The sequence below is a fragment of the Schistocerca serialis genome, chromosome 5 (genome assembly GCF_023864345.2).
Source record: "Schistocerca serialis cubense isolate TAMUIC-IGC-003099 chromosome 5, iqSchSeri2.2, whole genome shotgun sequence".
Lineage (NCBI taxonomy): Eukaryota > Metazoa > Arthropoda > Insecta > Orthoptera > Acrididae > Schistocerca > Schistocerca serialis.
This window is the reverse complement of record NC_064642.1, coordinates 551,708,341-551,727,679: the sequence shown is the minus strand read 5'-3', so window position 1 is coordinate 551,727,679 and position 19,339 is coordinate 551,708,341. Positions and strand designations below refer to the sequence as shown.

The following is a 19,339-nucleotide window of genomic DNA, read 5'->3' as shown; positions in this document are numbered from 1 at the left end:
TGGTGGGAGGATTGGGAGTGTGAAGGGAAATGGCGCAGCAGATCTGTTTGGGAACTAGGTCTTGGGGATAATGACTGTCTGTGAAGGCCTTGGAGAGATCCTTAGTATATTGAGCAAGGGAGTTTTTATCATTGCAGATATGCCATCCCCGGATGGCCAGGCTGTATGGGAGGGATTTTCTGGTGTGGTATGGGTCACTATGCAACATTGCCTAGTGGATGGTAACCTTATTTGTATACATACAGTGCATTTTTTCTTTTCTTTTTTTCAGTTAATCCAAACATTTCTGAATCCAAACACACCAAGCCCCCAATTTGTTTGGAATACTGGGTTCTATTGTAAAGCACACATATGAGGAATAAAGGGCCCAAAACAGTAGCAGTTACTTACCTTTCAACAAGACCCGAATCCTGCAACATGCTGCTTTCTATAAGAGAGTCTGTATTTGATGTAGTAGTACTTTCCTTGATCCAAGTAATAAAAGTGACACCTCTGTCTTGGGTGATGCTGGGAGCACGACATCGTAGTTGCAAGGAGTCTCCTTCAAATACAACCTGTAGGAGGTAACGCAGTCTTTGAAATTTTTTACACTATCAAACATAAGCAAATGTAATACATTGTGAAAAATAGGCAGAAAGACACAGTACTGTATGATTACACCATTGCAGAACTGTCACTGGAAGCAGTCACAACCATTAAATATCTGGGAGTGTGTGTAGGGGACAGTTTAAAGTGGAACAACCATATTAAACTAATCACAGGTAAGGCAGATGTCAGAATGAGATTCACTGGAAGAAATCTCAAGAAGTGTAGTTCAACCGATGAACAAGGTAGCTTATAAAACCCTTATTCGACCAATATTTGAATACTGCTCATCAGTCTTGGATCTGTACCAGATAGGTTTCACAGAGGAAATAAAGAAGATCCAAAGAAGAGCAGTGTGTTTTAAAATTTTGGAATTTCATGCGATGCGCTATCCCTTTAAAAAAAGGAATGTTATACAAGTTGGTTGTGTAGCACAATGGTTAAGGTACGATCCTCCAATGCAAAAGGCTCTGGGTTTCTAATCTCATCAGGCACTTTGAAATTTTTTATTTTTTAATCTCTATCAAAATGACTTAGATAAATATTTTATTCAATTAATTGGTTTAAATGTAATTTTTGTATTTGTATTCCTCTGTCACATCATTTTAATCACCATTTCAACTTTTTCACTTGTCCTCATTTTTTCTTCATATCATTCTCTTTCCACTTGGAATCTCTGTTCATGTGATTTTAATTCTTTTGATGCATTTACTTTGATTTAACTTATTCCATTATATCATCATATATTTTCATCCATGTTTTTGCATTCATTATTTCAATTACTCATTTTGCTTGAATTTTGTTTTACTTATGATTCTTTCTTTTATATAAATCTACATCTGTGCAATTATGTCAATAGTGTAATACAAATTTATATTTTACAAATTTGTACGATGATTACCATCCAAAAAATTTACATTTTGCAATGAAACATACATTTTTGACACCGCACCACAGACAATATAAATAATTTCATCTTTGGCAATATTATGAAAAGGATAGTTGCTACTCACCATATGGCACAGATGCTGAGTCACAGACATGTACAGGCCTTCATCAGAATTACACAAGAAAAACACACACACACACACACACACACACACACACACACACACACACACACACACACACAAAAACCAGTGTCTCTGGCTGCCCAGGCCATTCTGACATTGGCAGCCAGAGACTGTGGTCGTGTGTGTGTGTGTGTGTGTGTGTGTGTGTGTGTGTTGCACTTGCATGTGCACTTGTGTGTGTGAGTCTGTGTTTTGTCTAATTCTGTTGGAGGGCTGTTTGGTTAAAAGCTTTGACAAATTTTTTGTTGCACCTACCTGGACTCAGCATTTCCGCTACGTGGTAAGGAGCTACTATCCTTTTCATAATGTTGTTCCACTGTTTAATTTCATCTTTTGTTTTTTAGCTGATAGATCAGCATTTTCAGATGTTTAAATATTATGATAAATAAATAAAAATAATTCAATTAATATGCATAAAATCTCCTAAGTGCAAAACAGAATGATAGGAAGAAAAAAAATGAGAACAATTGAAAAAGTTAATGTAGTGATTAAAATGATGTGACGAAGAAATAGAAATAACAAAATTACATTTTAATCAATTAACTGAACAAAAATAATGATCAATGTCATTTCAACAAAGATTTAAAAATGAAAATTTTCAAAGCATGTAACGAGGTTCAAATCCACAACCTTTTGCATGTAAGGACTGTGTCTTAACCTTTACACTACACAAACAATTTGTGTAATGTTCCTTTTTTTAAAGATGTAGGGCATCACCTGAAATTCTGAAACTTTTTTTTCATCGGTTAGTTGCAAACGAGTAAACAGCTACAGGGTGTGATACCTGGTACCTTAATCTACCTAACTGTATAGATGGTTTCAAAAAATCAGTAGCACCTCTGGGGACCTCCTTGTGAGTAAAAAATTACACACAACTCTTCTAAAACATTTTCATGAACACAACTTAAAAGCTACAAGCAGTACAAAAATAAATTTGAACTTCTAGCTTGAAATAGCAGTCAGTCTGTAAATAAATTTAGTAATCCTATGTATAAACTTAAATTCTTAGTTTAGAGAGCAATATAATACCCAGTTTTATTTCACCATTAACAACTTCTCCACAAATCTGAACTTAAAGTGGATGAAAAGCTAGTGGCAACTTGTACATCACACTTCATTGTATTACAGCTTGGATACTGACTGGTCTGTAGTGACTGTTTTTATTGTCTCATTTACTCTTCTAGAAAGAAATGAGGTACAACTTAAAAGTTTCTTGATTTATTTTTGTACGAACTGTAAGACCTAAACAACTGACAGGAGGTAGAAAGAGTCAAATTAAGCCATCTTCAAGCTCTTGATGAACAATTCTGCCTGAGATTGATCTTTAACTAGTTCCAATGGATCGATTAAAGGAAATTGTCTAAGTAATCTGAATATCTTTATGCTGGTCTCTACTTTCTGAAAATTCACGAAGATTAGATTTAGAGTTATTCTGATCAGAGTGTTGTCTGAGAATACCTTTCATTTTTGGACAATTAGTCTTTACTAGAACAATAGTACGCCAAACTTATTCAGTTTCAAAAAGGTCTGTGTAAGTAGTAAGGACATGCTTTCTCAGTTATGAGGCTACAAAACTGACATTAATAACCAATGATTCACATACAACAAAAGCTACACATTTAAAGTCCAGGTAGACCTCCATTGCACTCTAAAATTTGCATTCTTTATGCAAGTGTTCTCCTCACTGACAAATGGTACACCTTCTCACCTGCCATAATGTATGCATGCAGGTCAATTGGTAGTGATTTCCTAGTAGAGGTTCACAAGTCTGTGAACGTGTGTGCAGACAATTTCCAAGCTGCAGTCAATTTATTTATTGCAGCTATGGTGATACTGCTGTCTAATCAAAGAATGGTGACTTCCTTTCATCAGAAGATTTCTCTTAGGTTTCCAGGTTGAAGTTCCTAATTCACCTATTTTTCAACTCCAAATGAATCACTTATCTGTTGTTATTCCAGGTACAGCTCAGAATGAAAACAAGATATATACAAAACTAATTTTTTGTAGTTGTTCAAGAAACAATATTCCATGGGATACCTTGAAAGACAGGTACTGAAGACAAATTTAAAATGTCTGATTACGAACTTCATTTACACTGAGAAAATGCGTACTACATGTACAGTTGGGTTTTATTTTACCATACAGGCTTCTTAAACTTAGTCTAAAATCAATTTAATGTCACTATATACAATACTGTGAGAAATTGCTACTTTGCACTGAAATTAGTAAAACTGAACTGAACACTGAATATTCAGTACTGATCTACAAAATGTGTGTGTTCAAATATGGATCAGATAGAGAGGGAGAGGGGAGGGTCAGGGTGGGGTGGGGGGCAGGGGGAGAGGGAGGGGGGAGAGGGAAAGGGAGGGGGAGGGAAGGGGAGTGGATCAGATAGACAGGGAGAGGGGAGGGTCAGGGTGGGGTGGGGGGCAGGGGGAGAGGGAGGGGGGAGAGGGAAAGGGAGGGGGGAGGGGAGGGGGAGGGGGAGGGGGAGGGAGGGGGGGGGGGAGAGAGAGAGAGAGAGAGAGAGAGAGAGAGAGCGCATGCTGCATGACTGTGAGTGCAAATGTGTGTAACAAGCACACGAGAAACTCTCCCCTAGCTGTCACTTCAGACTGCATCATCTGCATGGTAACTAAGATTTTATATACAGTATGGCATAGCAAAAATGTAAAAAAAATTTGAAATAAACAGAAAAAAAATCAAGGAAACTTAAAAAAGTTTAGTTGATGCTGAAACATGAATTCTACAATTTCATTAGGGATCACTTTTAAAAATTGCATCACCACCCTTTTCACCATACATATTTAGTACTCTAATTCTGAAGAATTTGCACAGCACGGCACAGCACAATGTGTTCTTGTAGATGTTGGCAACTTACATGCAACCTGAGTCTTGAGCTAAGCAAGGTCTGATGGTTTAATTTGGTGTACAACACTCTTCAGATGTCCCCAACAAAAGCACCCACAGACTGAGATGTCTGGACATCAGAGCAGCTAAGCGATGTCAGCATTCCTTGGAATTATGTGATCCCCAGATATTTCACAGCAACCAATGTGTGTGGTGGCTCCATCTTGTTGAAACCAAGTGTGCTGAATGTCAAGATTTGGAAGAGAAGGGAGCTGTTAAAAATGCCTGCATCATATTGACATAATGTTGGGGTATCACTCTGACAGCAGAGCCTTCATCTTCAAAGAAGTAACAGCCTATCACTCCACGATATGACACTGCAAACCATGCAGAAACTTGCGCAGCTGACAATAGTGAAGCGTGACAGGATTTGTCTGAACCCAGTAATGCATGTTCTGTTTATTCATGTATCCACTTAGGTGAAAAATGGACTTCATCTGACATCCAGAAGTTTTCAATGAAGTTAGCATCTTCACTGATTCTAATCAATAGGTTTTCACAACATTGTATTTGCAACATAGAATCATTAAGTTTTAGTTCCTGAACAATATGAACCTCGTAAGGATGGAATTAAGGCTATGGAGTATTCTTCGCATGCTCCAGCGCCCGAGCCCCAATGACGAGGCAATTTTTTGCTCAAAACAACCAGAACTCCTTACCACTGCAGCTTACACAGCATCAATGTTTTCTGGAATATATAAAATGATACAAACATATACTAGGCTCTATTTTATTTTCAAAGCCAAACCAATATCTTCAAATTCATAAACTCATGTTTTGATTGTGTGTGAAGAAGGAACGTAATGGCAGGGCGGCATTCCGTAATGGTGCTGAAACACACTTTCGTGCAGCTGTCACACTGTCACCGTGCCGGTAATAGGCACTCACAGTGAATGCATGCTCTGCACCACTCCTCTGCAACTATACGCCTGTTAGTACTTAACAATATGGTGTTTTCCCCCACTTATTTCACATCTGCAGAGCTGCTAACATCAACTTCATACATCCCTCTTTCTTTGTGTCAATCTATATTTACATCTTTCTACATTGATATGAGTGTAAAAAATGTAAATATTGAAACTGAGATAAATGGGTGATAGGTACCAATTATCAAACTTAGAAACTGAGAAACTCTTGAAAAATGATTCAGAACTAGATGACCTTCTAAACTAAAATGGTGAATTTCTGGCAGACACCAAGAGAGTGAAAATGTGCTGCGGATACAATATATTATGAAGAAACTAAGGCACAAGTTTCAATTACCATGGTTTGTTGTTCAAAGAGGCAAGATACTCTTGTTGGCCACACAACATTGGCTTGTGTGCTCCTAAGCACTTAAAATTTTTCACACTGCACTGAATTTTATAATTTGGAATAATTTCAGAGTAAAACATATTACATATAAACTGAGTGTTTAGTAATGTCTGATGAATGATTTCAATTCAACTGTCAACCATTCAAAACATGTGCGAAAACAATATCATTAGAATTATATCTACAATTCTCATATCAGTGAATGGAAAACCCATGATGGAATAACAATATGAAAAGCATACATTGCTACTCACTACATAGAGGTGGTGTTGAATGGCCGACAGACAAAATGAAAAAGACTGCTAGATATTATTCAGCTTTCAGACTAAGCCTAATCGGGCCTTAGAGCTCAGAGACGACAGTGGCAGCATGCATGTGTAAGTTGTGAAGAGTTCAGCTGCCTACATGTGATGAAGGACTTACTCTGATTTCTGAATAATATTTAGCAATCTTTTTCACTGTGCCTGTCTGCCACTCAATGCTTCCACCACAAGGTGAGTAGCAATCCATCCTTTTAAAATTGTTGTTATTCTCTTACAAGAATAATATGAAATGGATGGATTGCTGCTCGCCACATGAAGGGGGAACTGAGTGGCAGAAAGAAACATTGAAAAAAGATTGCCAGAAATTATCAGCTATTGGACAGTTGGACAGAGCCCTTCATAAGAGGTAGACAAAGCAAAGGTACAACTGTGACTGTGTCTGAGGTGAACAGCAGTCTTGGCAAAGTTGGGTTTGGGTACACAAGAGGTATGGGACAAGGAGGGGGGAGATATGGCAGGGTAGGGTGGGAAAACATGCTAGTGTTGCCTGTAGGAGTATGCAGGAACACGGCAGGGACAGAACAGTGAGCTACTAGGTGGAGCATGGGGGGGGGGGGGGGGTGGCTGTGCTGGGGTGGATATGGGAATTGGGGAGGGGGAGTGCGAAGGTGGAGAAGAGAGAAATGAAAAGGACTATGCTGGTACTTTGGTGTATTGAAGGCATGTGTAGTGCTGGAGTGGAAATGAAAGTCATGACTAACAAAATTTGAGACCAACGTGATTGTGGGAATGAAAGGCATGTTGCAGGGAGAGTTCCCATTTGTGCAATTCAGAAAAGATGTTGTTGATGGGATGAATCTAGATGGCGCAGACTGTGAAGCAGTTGTTGATGTCAAGCACATGATGATGGGTGGAATGCTCAGCAACTGGGTGGCCACAGTTTGACAGTGGTCATTGTGTGGACAAACAGCTTTTTAGTGCCTGCAATACACTCATGAATAGAAACATGAACAACTGAGTTTGTTTCTGTTATTCCAGATTTTGATCAGAGAAATTGTCATCAGACAGTTGACAGAGGACTGTTTTTGTGATTAAAGAAACTATTTCTAGCTCGCTGGTAGTCATGTCAATGTCAGTGGACAGAGCTAAAACGGTAGATCACATGACTGCTTTCACAGATGGTGCTACATTTGATGAAAAGGAGAGGCATGTGACAGGACTGAAGTATGTGGTAGTGTGAGGATAGATGGGACAGGTCTTACATCTAAGTCTATTCCAGACATGTGAGCTGTAGGGCAATGGGTTGCTGGGAGCAGGGGTGGAATAGACACGGACACAGATATTGCACAGGTTGGGTGGGCAGCAGAATACTGCTGAGGAAGAAATAGGGAGGCTATTTACTCATTTCACAGCATGATGGTTGGTAGTCAAAAGTCTTGCAGAGAATGTGGTTCAGTTGTTCCTGTCCTGGGTGGTGCTGAGTAGCAAGGGGAATGCTCCTTGATGGCTGTTGAGTAGCTATGTAGGCAATAGTAGGTGACTGGTGGGTCAAGACACGTGAAATCTGTTTCTGGACAAGGTGGAGAGGGTAATTTCAGTCTTTGAAGGCCTCAGCAAGGCTCTTTGAATATTTGGAGAGCAGCTGATTGTCACTATGCATGCAACAACCATGGGTGGTTAGGCTATATCGAAGGAACTTCTTGATATAGAACAGATGGGAGCTGTCAAAGTGGTGGCACTGTTGGTAATTGGTGGGTTTGATGTGGGCAGAGGTTTTGATGTAGTCATCCCTGAGTTGAAAGTCAACACTGAGGAAGGTGGCTTGACGGACTGAGGAACCAAGTAAAATCAAAGGAGAAGAAGGTGTTGAGGTTCTCGAGGAACGTGGCTAGTGTCTCCTCACTCTTGGTCCAGATTGTGGAAATCTCATCAATGAATAAGAAGTTGGTGAGGAGTTTGGGATTTTCGGCACCTAGGATGGATTCCTCTAGATCAGGATGGTGCCATGGGGATGCTGCTTATTGCTGCACTATAGATTCTTCTTCTTCTGCTTCTTCTTTAAGAAGGTGGCAGCCTCAAAGGAGAAGTAATTGTGGGTGGAATGTAGTAGGTCACAGAGGCCAGGAAGGAGGAAGGAGGCTGTAGACTTGAAGTGAGTTGGGCGCTGGGAAAATTAGTGTTCAATAGCCAGAAATCCACAGGCATCGGGGATGTTAGTGTAGAGGAATGTGGCATAGAGAGTAACTAGCAGGAACATGAACTGTAGATAATATGTAGAGTAAATAGCTAATGTATCCCTCCCCTCCTCAGGTCTAATCTGTATCTCCCCCCCAACCTCCCAACTGAGATCACTGCTCACCTCAAAGGCAGTCAGGCCTTTATGCTTGGAGACAGTAGCCAATGTTGTGTGAGTTGCTTATGTGTGTGTGTGTTTTTCCTACATCTGACAATGGACTTAGTCCATCAGCTGATAATTTCTAGCAGTCTGTTTTTCTATGTGCCAGTTTGCTACTCAATGTCTCCTCTGTGTAGGTAAGAATATATCCATTTCAAACAATGGAAACTCCAGGTTGGAATATCAAACATGTAAGGAGAGAGAGATTGCTGCTTACGATAAAGATGATAAGTTAAGCTGCAGACAGGCACAATTAAAAGACAATCACACATTAGCTTCTGGTCACAGCCTTTGTCAGAAAAAGAAACACACACCATTTTTTTTTCTTTTTCTGACAAAGGCTATGGCTGAAATGTAATGCAAGTGACTTAATTCTGCCTGCCTGCAATTTAAAGTGTCATCTTTGTGGTAAGTAGCAAGCTATGTTTTCAATACATCCATTTAATATTGTTGTTATTCAAGATCAGATTTTCTATTGCTTGATTCTTACACAGGGTGATCAGAAAAAGCCTGGAAAGCTTGAAAGACTGTTACAGGGTGAGCTGTGCTGAGAAATAAATGTTCATAAAAAAACTGATATGTTATGCCATTTCAGAGTTAATTAGCACTGAAGTTACCCAACTGAGCCATTGTGCATGCAAATTCAAGTGGTCAGCCAGATACAATTAATGTCAGTTGCTCTCACAATATAGATGATTGCACATGAGACTGCTCATCCTTTAGCTTGGGTTCGAACCTTACTACCGTCTAATGCCTAATTTTTGTACCCACTCTCTCGATCAGGTTTAGGAAAACAAATGAGGAACACATTTGACAATACCATCTCTGGCAGATTGCTTGAATTTCCATGAGCAATTGTTTGATTTGCTAACTTCAATGCTAATTAACTTGGAAACGAGGCACCATATCGAATTTTCTTCTTAACAATTACTTCTCAGTACAACATACTCTGCAACACTCTTACAAGGTTTTCAGACTGTTTCTGACCACACTATATACAGATTTTTTTATAAGCAAATACCTATTCTCTTTTCAAATCCAGTATTGGAAGTCAAATAGATGATTATGCTGACGATAGGTTATGAATGTGATGTTTCATACTTCAATGTGAGCACCAGTCAAATTTGATTGAAATTTAATGAAAAACAAAAGACTTAAACCGTGGTAAATTGACACCAATTCTTGTGTCCCTGAAGTTTTTTATACTTGTCATTTCATATGTAAAATATTAGAGTTACTATATATATATGAATAATCCACATATATTTTTCCAAAATTTAAGGATGAAATACTGGGATGTATGGATTAATTGTAATATGGTTGGTACTATTCCACCTCTAACAATAGATCCTCCTGTAGTGTTGTTGCGGCCTCAGTCTGAGATGTGTCACTGAAGTGAAGTATTAACCACATGTTAACTTGTTAATTACAGCCATAAGTTCTTGTTATCGTTCATATACCGCTAAATAATAATAATGATAATTATAATAATGTTGTTGTTGTGGTCTTCAGTCCTGAGACTGGTTTGATGTAGCTCTCCTACAAATAAAAATAAAAATAATAAACTTAAAATTACTGAAGAAGAAGAAGAGAACATAAACACTGCAGTGTGACGAAAGCACGATATGTGTGAAGGTTGTACTCACTAGTGAAAAAAACCAAAGAAATAAACTAATCACCAAGTGTTTCATGGCCAAAAAGCAAATCATCCAGACATTGAAAAATGGCTCTGAAATTATGCAGTTAAGAAGCAACAATATGGATGCACAGTGACTAGTGAAATGTGCCACCTTGAAGCACCGGCTTTAGCCAAAGCCTTTAGCCTCACAGGTTTCAAAACTAGCCAGGGCTGGCTATCAAGGTTTTTCAGTCAAAACAGATTAGGCTTCCAGAGAAAAACTACCATCACTCACTGGTTTCACCGTGATTACGAGTTTACACCACTACGTAATAAATTTGTGCCGCAAACATTCCTATATATTATTGCAAATTGGTAACACAGATCAAGCACAAGTCTATTTTGAGATGCCGCTTGACAACACCATGAACAGAAAATGGGAATCCAGCATCATGATATGAACAGGCAACAATGAGAAGCAAATTTGTACAGTGGTGGACAAAAATTACCACTTTTTATGGTAGTTTTCTGAAAATATCACTAAAAGGCATATTGGTGAGAGTGAATCTGAAAGGATGGATGGACAATGACTTTGTGGTTGACTGGGTGACACATGCTTGGCTATGTTGCCTTAGTGCGTTAACGATTTTTTTTTGGAATAATTTTCCTTCTAAATATCACATAAAGTGGTAACCTGCACCAATCATGGTACATCTTTGCTTCTCACTGCGACTAGTTCATATCATTAAGCTGGATATTCCCCTTTCCAGTTCATGGTGTTATCGAGCAGCATCTCAAAACAGCCTGCCAATTGATCTACCTTACCAATTTTCAATAATGTACAGGAATGTTCGTAACACAAATTATCATGTAGTGATGAATATTTACTACTTTATCCTTGCAACATGATGGTCCTGGGCAGCTCCCGCAGACATACAACCAAGAAAGTGCAAGACAAGTTACAAAATGGGAAAATTGACTTGTTCATTATCCGTGGAGGCCTAACATCCATCCTGCAAACATTAGATATGAGTATTAATAGGCCATTCAAAGCTGCACTTAAACAGTGCTAAACACAATGGATGGCTGATGAAAACCACAAGTTCATGTTGAGTGCAAAAATCAAGAGGCTGGATTTAACACAGATTTGTGAGCGAAATGTTTGTGGGGCTCCATTCCACTACAACTGGTAGAAAAATCCTTTAAAAATGTTGTATCACATGTTCACTGGACAGAACCGAGGACGATGTTCTATGGGAAGATGGCAATGACAACAATGATTCTTCCGCTAGTGATGATGATGAAAGTGACAATGAATAGAATCATTATTTTAGAATCTTTTTTTTGTAAATAAAACACTAATTAAAGCCAATATTTCCTTTTTCTTCCCCCTAAAACTAGGGTACTCAGATTATTCAATGGTGCTGATTATTCACGTATATATGGTATATTCATTCAGTCGCATTCAATAAAATGCAAACCTTCCTTTAACTTCACTATTTACTGATGTTGATTAACTTTAACCATAGAAAAGAAGTCAAATATACACTATTAGTAAACGGTATTGAAAGTATACTTTTCATGTGCACTGAAACAACTCCAAGTGTAATGCATCTTAATTATTTCGCACACAGAGCTATCCAAAGGGCCTACTACAGTAGGAAGACTTTTCATTTTTGTTTAGATGTGCTTTAGATACACTCATGTTAAGAAAAAAACAGAACACCTTGAACAACTAGAGACAGGATGTTCATACTCACTGGACACAGACATTAATATGTTCAGCAGAGTGATTAGCATTTCAGTCACCTTGGTTCAGCACAAGTCCTGTTGCCTAGAAGGCACAGGGTCCACCATGGGCCCTGATAACTAGTTCCATGTGTGATTCCATCGATGTGAATAATGTGTGAATTGGCGTCCTGGGGAAAAGCCATCCAAGCTGCATTTACCTTGTTCCAAAGTTCATCTGTGGCGGTTGGCATTGGGTCATTTTGCTGCACCCATTGTTTCACCATATCCCACACATTTTTTATTGGTGGCAAGTCTGGTGGTCTGGTGGGCCAGGAAAAAGGCTCACATCCTGTGACATCAAGAAGACACGTATTTGTGCAGCAACATGTGGTCGTGCATTGTCTTGTTGAAAAATGGCGTCTGGGGTTGTGATGCAGAAAGGGTATAGCTACAGGTTACAGGATGTCATTCACGTAGGTCACCCTGGTCACAGTGCCCTGGATACACACCAACTGTGATTTGTGGTTGTACCCGATAGCATCCCACACCATGAGGCCTTGAGCTGGCGCTGTATGTCTTGGGCGACTGCAGTCATTGTTATGCCACTGCCCCTTTCTGCAGCAAACCAAAGTGCGGTTATCATTTTCAAACAAACAGAACCCAGATTCATCCTAAAACACTATCTGACACCATTCTTGCCACTGTTCCATGATGTCCCATACACCATTGCCATCTAGCATGTTTCTGCACATTCAGCAAAGGTAGGCAGAGAAGTAATGTGCACGTAATCCATTCCACAATGAATGGTGACAGACAGTCACCCCTGACACTGTACGATGTGTTCCACTGTTGTGGCAGTGCTAAGGAGGACGCATATCTGTGCTACAATGCCATTATGATGAGGTGTCTGCCTTCTCCGGGGGTGGTCTGGGTTGTGCAACCTGACCCATCTTGTCACATTCTATGATCTTCCATGAACCATTCTGCATGCATTCATTGCACTGCCGAAACCCTTTGTCACACATGAGCAGCATTTTCCCAGATGGATGCATCACATTCTCCCATGCAAATAATGCATTCTCAGTCAAACTCACTGATCTGATGGTATGGTTCGCGCAAATGTCTGCGAGATATCCTGCACATCTGCTCAAGTCACACTGATCCATTACCTTCGGTTTATAAGGACAATGACATCTTACCAGTAGGTGGTGTCGCGCCACGACATCAATGCTGACCTTGAACCCGTGGGCCGACAAGGTTCATATGCTAATCATTTTTGCAGAACATACTAATGTACGTGTCCTGTGAATATAAATGTCCTATCTCTAATTGTTCAAGGTGTTCTATTTTTTTCTGAACATGAGTGTCTTTTGTGACCACTAACGTAAACACTAAAAAATAAGCCAACCATGCAACAACAACTTGTATCCAATTTTGAAGGTGCAGTGCATATTCCAACATACATATTTCAGGAATAAGTGAATTGACACACTGTTCACATTACTTTCTCTATGCCACTGCTGACAATACTTAATTGCAAATAAAACACGTCAGAAATATGAGAGATAATGAAAATTTTGGTTTCTGTCAAAATACATTACACATAAATATCTTTTACACAAAGAATTTAAATATGACCTGATCATGAGAAGGTTGCAATTCAAGAAGATCCGATGACTGAACATCACAAGGAAAGTCTGTGTCTGGCTGAAGTTTTCGTAGTAAATGGCCTTTTAATGATCCTGGTGAATCACATTTGGCCATTGGTGAAATCTTCACTGACATATTCTGAGCCCATGTCAAAATCCAGCTCATTTGGCAGTCACAGTGTAACGGATTGTCCGAGATGTCCCTGAATCCAATGAAAAAAATCATACTTTCCTCACACATATTGAATTTTAACACTAACAACTCTTTTTTAAAATAAGTTCTGACAATAAATATGTATAAATATTTAAAATATATTTTGCAAGTAAATCAGTCAAATCTGTAGACTTTTTTTTAGTTTCTAGACACTTCACAACAGCTCTGAAATATTACTGTGTTCTGTATTATTCCTTACAGTGTATTTGAATAAATGAAGTTGTAATGAGTAAACACTAATTTCTGGAAAAAATTCGAAACTGCAAAATTCGAGTTACAATATTTGAACCACACTAGTCTTAAATTTTATTGGCAGATAGGCATATAAACTGTTTGTCTACAACAGTTAAGTAGACATTAATAAACTAAAGAAACAAGAGCCTGAACCTGCCAAACACATACACATGGACTTTTTTACTTACAACTGCTTTAAGGCAAATAAGTTATCAAATGTCCCCTCACGTATCCTCATTAGGCGGTTCTGATTAAGTTTCCTGAAAAAGAAAACATCAAGTTAAAGAAAGCAATGCATGATTCTCAAAAAGAATAAAACTTTAACTAGTAAATCAAACTTGCCTAACAACACATGCTGATGTTTTCCATTACTACTTCCTTTTCATGCACTTTCAAAAAAAATCAGTACAGCATGCAAATTTCATAAATCTTTAATGGATACAAAATCAGCCCACACCATTCAAACATACTTAAATTGTTCATATCCACTTACAACTTCTCTAAATTTTCAAGTCCATCAAAAACAGTGTAGTCAATTCTCCCTAGTCTGTTTGCAGACAAATCTCTGAAAAAGAGGAAAACATATTATGGAAAGATATCGAAGTAGTTTACACGAGGAAGCCAGCAGTATTTCTACTTCCCCCACCCTGCTTTTTCCAGTATGCAGGCAGTGATCACAGTTCTCTAACGACCCAATAATCTCTAAATTACCCACAAATGCTATGTCAGTATTCTTCATTTATGATTAGTTTTGATATTAGATGATCATCAGATCAACACAGTATTATACAGTGAGCAAGGGCAGTTTACTGACATCAGACATGCAAGTGGGACACTAGAGCCCACTGTATCAGCATCATGGCTCCATAAATACTTGAGTTCACTAATATGACATACAAACAAGTCGCTTGTAAGTCTGATCTCAACAAATGGCCTTCCATGCTGTACTTAAAATACTAACTAACCTGATGATGATGATGATCTATAATTGAAACTATTGTCCAATCTCATCTCAACTTTCATTTCTGTTGTAAAATACTGGCATTCTGAGCTCAAAGATAATATGGTATATTGAACAGACTGAATTCCTCCACGTCAATCAGCTTTGATCCTAAAAACACTGATTTTATGAAACCCAACTTGCTCTTTTCTCACATGATAAACTGAAAGCCATGGGTCAAGGCAATTAGGTGGGTGCAATATTTCTTGACTTCCGAAAAGCATTAGATTCAGTACCTCACCAACAACAAAAGTACGATTAACTTGGATATCAAAGAAAATTTGTGAGATGATTTCTTGGTGGGGAGGATATAAACACATCAAAAAAGTTTTGCATCACCTTGGTTCCGAGAGTTCCAGAACCTGTACAGAAAATTGGAACAGAGATCAATATAAACATCAGTTCCGCCCTTTTTATTGCACCTGAAAACCACACATTGCATGCTGTACCACCATACAGCGAGACCTTCAGAGGTGATGGTCCAGATTGCTGTACACACCAGTACTTCTATCATCCAGTAGCACATCCTCTTGCACTGATGCATGCTTGTATTCATCGTGGCATACTATCCACAAGTTCATCAAGGCACTGTTGGTCCAGATTGTCCCACGGCGATTCGACGTAGAAACCTCAGAGTGGTTGGTGGGTCACGTTGTCCATAAACAATCCTTTTCAGTCATTCCCCGGCATGTTCGATAGGGTTCATGTCTATAAAAACATGCTGGCCACTATAGTCGAGCAATGACGTTATCCTGAAGGAAATCATTCACAAATTGTGCATGATGGGGTCGCGAATTGTCGTCCATGAAGACGAATGCCTCGCCAATATGCTGCCGATATGGTTGCACTATTGGTCTGATGGCATTCATGCATCGTACAGCCATTACGGTGCTTTCCATGACCACCAGTGGTGTACGTCGGCCACACATAATGCCACCCCAAAACAGCAGGGAACATCCACCTTGTAGCACTCGCTGGACAGTGTGTCTAAGCTGTTCAGCCTGACCAGGTTGCCTCCAAACAAGTCTCTGACGATTGTCTAGCCAGACAAGGCGTATGTGGCACTCATCGGTGAAGAGAACGTGATGCCAACCCTGAGCGATCCATTTGGCATATGTTGTTGGGCTCATCTGTACCGCTCTGCATGGTGTCGTGGTTACAAATGTGGACATCATCATGGATGTCGGGAGTGAAGTTGTACATCATGCAGCATATTTCACACAGTTTGAGTCGTAACATGACGTCCTGTGGCTGCACAAAAAACATTATTCAACATGGTGGCGTTGCTGCCAGGGTTTCTCCGAGCCATAATCCGTAGGAAGCGGTCATTCACCGCAGTAGTAGTCCTTGGGTGGCCTGAGCGAGGCATGTCATCGACAGTTCCTGTCTCCTGTATATCCTCCATGTCCCAGCAACATTGCTTTGGTTCCCTCCAAGACACCTACACACTTGCCTTGTTGAGAGCCCTTCCTGGCACAAAGTAACAATGCAGGTGCGATCGAACCATGATATTGACCATCTAGGCATGGTTGAACTACAGACAACATGAGCCTTGTACCTCCTTCCTGGTGGAATGACTGGAACTGATCAGCTGTCGGACCCCCTCCGTCTAAGAGGTGCTGCTCATGCATGTTTGTTTACATCTTCGGGCAGGTTTAGTGACATTTCTGAACAGTCAAAGGGACTGTGTTCAAATAGTTCAAATGGCTCTGAGCACTATGGGACTTAACATCTGTGGTCATCAGTCCCCTAGAACTTAGAACTACTTAAACCTAACTAACCTAAGGACATCACACACATCCATGCCCGAGGCAGGAATCAAACCTGCGACCGTAGCGGTCACATGGTTCCAGACTGAAGCGCCTAGAACCGCACGGCCACACCGGCCGGCAAAGAGACTGTGTCTGTGATACAATATCTACAGTCAACATCTGTCTTCAGGAGTTCTGGGAACTGGGATGATGCAAAACTCTTTTTGATGTGTGTAGTATGTTTTTTTTTTTTGGACAGTCATCAACAGAAGTACCTTCACAAGTGCCCCAAGGAAGTGTGTTGCGATCCTCAATTTGCATGTTGTACATTAATGATCTTCTGGGCAATATTAACATTAACATGATACTTTTTGAAGGCAATGCAGTGATCTATAATCAAACACTGTCTGAAAGATTCTACACCAATATGAAATCAGATCCTTACAACAATTCAAAGTGAGGCGAAATCAAACAATGGAAACTTGATGTTGGAATATCAACAATAAAAGAAAAATAGATAAATTGCTACTCCCATTAAAGTGACACATTGAGTTGCAGACAAGTACAACGAAAAGACACTTAGACATTAGCTTTTGGGCAAAGCCTTATTCAGGGAAGGAAATACACACATAATCATGCACACAAGCAAGCCCAACTTACACACACATCACCATCTCCAGCAGCTTGAACCAGAATGCAACTGCCATGTAGAATGGAAGTAGTAATCTGGAATGGGCAGACAATGGATAGCAGGGTACGGGTGGGGTGCTGTCTGACGAAGTGTGCAGGGACTAGATTGCCAACACACACAATGTCAGAAAGCTGTGGGGCAGGGAGAAGGGAAGGGAGGAGGGGGGAGGGGGAAACAGGGAGTGCAAAGGGAGGCGAGTGAGGAAGGGGAAAGACATGCAAGTGCACTGGTAGCAGCAAAAAAGGAGAGGAGTGAAGAAGGAAAAAGATGGGTGAGTGTGCTGGTAGAGGACAGAATGCAAAGAGGGTGAGTGGACAAGAATAGTTAGGAGGTCATAAGACAGAGAGGTTGGAAGTTGTGGGTATATGAGGTTACCACAGCCTGAGAATGCGATAATTCAAGAACTGAGAATGTGTTGTGAGGCTGTTGAAGAAGGTGCAAGCATATGGAATTGATTCCGAGATATGTGAGTGGCTTGTAGACTTCTTAAGTTATTGGTCCCAATATGTTGTCTTTGATGGCAAGTGTTCATCAGAGATGAGGGTATCGTCAGGGGTGCCCCAGGGAAGTGTGACAGGACCACTAATATTCTCTGTTTACATAAATGACTTGGGAGACAGGGTAGGCAACAATCTATGGCTGTTTGCTGATGATGCAGAGGTGTACAGTAAGGTGTTGAAGTTGAGTGACTGTAGGAGGATACAAGGTGACTTAGACAAAATTTCTAGCTGGTGTGATGAATGGCAGCTAGCTCTAAGTGTCGAGAAATGTATGTTAATGCAGATGAGTAGGAGAAACAAACTCATTATGTTCAGATACCGTATTAGTAGTGTCCTGCTTGAAACCATCACATCATTTAAATACCTGCACGTAATGTTGCACAGCGATATCAAATGGAACGAGCAGTGAGGATCATGGTAGGAAAGGCAAATGGTCAACTTTGGTTTATTGGGAGAATTCTGGGAAAGTGTGGTTCATCTTTAAAGGAGATGGCATACAGGATGGTAGTGCAGCCTATTCTTGAGTACTGCCCAAGTGTTTGGGACCCGTACCAGGTTGGATTAAAGGAAGACATCGAAGCAACTCAGAGGCGAGCTGCTAGATTTGTTACTGGTAGCTTCAAACAACATCCAAGTGTTATGGAGATGCTTCAGGAACTCAAATGGGAATCTCTGGAAGAAAGACAACATTCTTTTCAAGGAACACTATTGAGAAAATTTGAAGAACCAGCATTTGAAGCTGACTGCAGAATGATTTATGCCTCCACCATATACTGCATGTAAGGAACATGAAGATAAGATATGAGAAATTAGGGCTCATACAGAGGCATATAGACAATCATTTTTCCCCTCATGCCATTAGCAAGTGGAACAGGAATGGAAATAACTAGTAGGGGTACGGCATACCCTCTGCCATGCACCGTTATGTAAATTTTGGTGTATCAATGTAGAAGTAGAAATGGTGCAGGAGGATCTGTCTGTGGACTAGGTCGTCCCTGGGTGGCCAGGCTGTATGGAATGGATGTTTTGGAGTGGAAGGGATGACAGCTGTCGAAATGCAGGTACTGTTGGTGGTTAATGGGTTTAATGTGGACAGAGGTATGGATAGAACCATCAGGCAGGAGCAGGTAAACATCCAGGAAGGTGGCACACTGGGTTGAGGAGGACCAGGTGAAGAAAATAGGAGAGAAGGTTGTTGGATGTGAGGTCTGCCAGTTATGCAAAACACCGTTTTTTCTCAGTACTCAAACATGTTTCGGCGCCACTGTGCCATCATCAGTAGGTTTTCATTTTTATTTATCCTGTAATGTGAACATATTTGTTAAATAATTATAAAATTATGTGCATCTTTAGTTCAAACAACAGAATGTTTCTTTTTGTAAATACCTCTACATTTGGTATGCATGTTCAC

General features: G+C 40.0%; 1 protein-coding gene across 3 annotated transcripts in view; it reads right to left on the bottom strand.

Moving 5' to 3' along the window:
- The window catches only part of LOC126481023 (adhesion G protein-coupled receptor A3), a 195,824-nt gene that overhangs the window by 107,004 nt on the left and 69,481 nt on the right, over window positions 1-19,339 (bottom strand). Inside the window, exons 4-7 of one of the 3 annotated variants that reach the window (XM_050104484.1) lie at window positions 14,480-14,551; window positions 14,175-14,246; window positions 13,528-13,741; window positions 391-554 (exon numbers count right to left, since the gene is read on the bottom strand). In XM_050104484.1, the coding sequence (XP_049960441.1) occupies window positions 391-554; window positions 13,528-13,741; window positions 14,175-14,246; window positions 14,480-14,551 (522 nt within the window). Of the gene's footprint in view, window positions 1-390; window positions 555-13,527; window positions 13,742-14,174; window positions 14,247-14,328; window positions 14,454-14,479; window positions 14,552-19,339 lie in introns of those variants that run through there. The other 2 variants (XM_050104486.1, XM_050104485.1) reach the window with 2 other exon arrangements.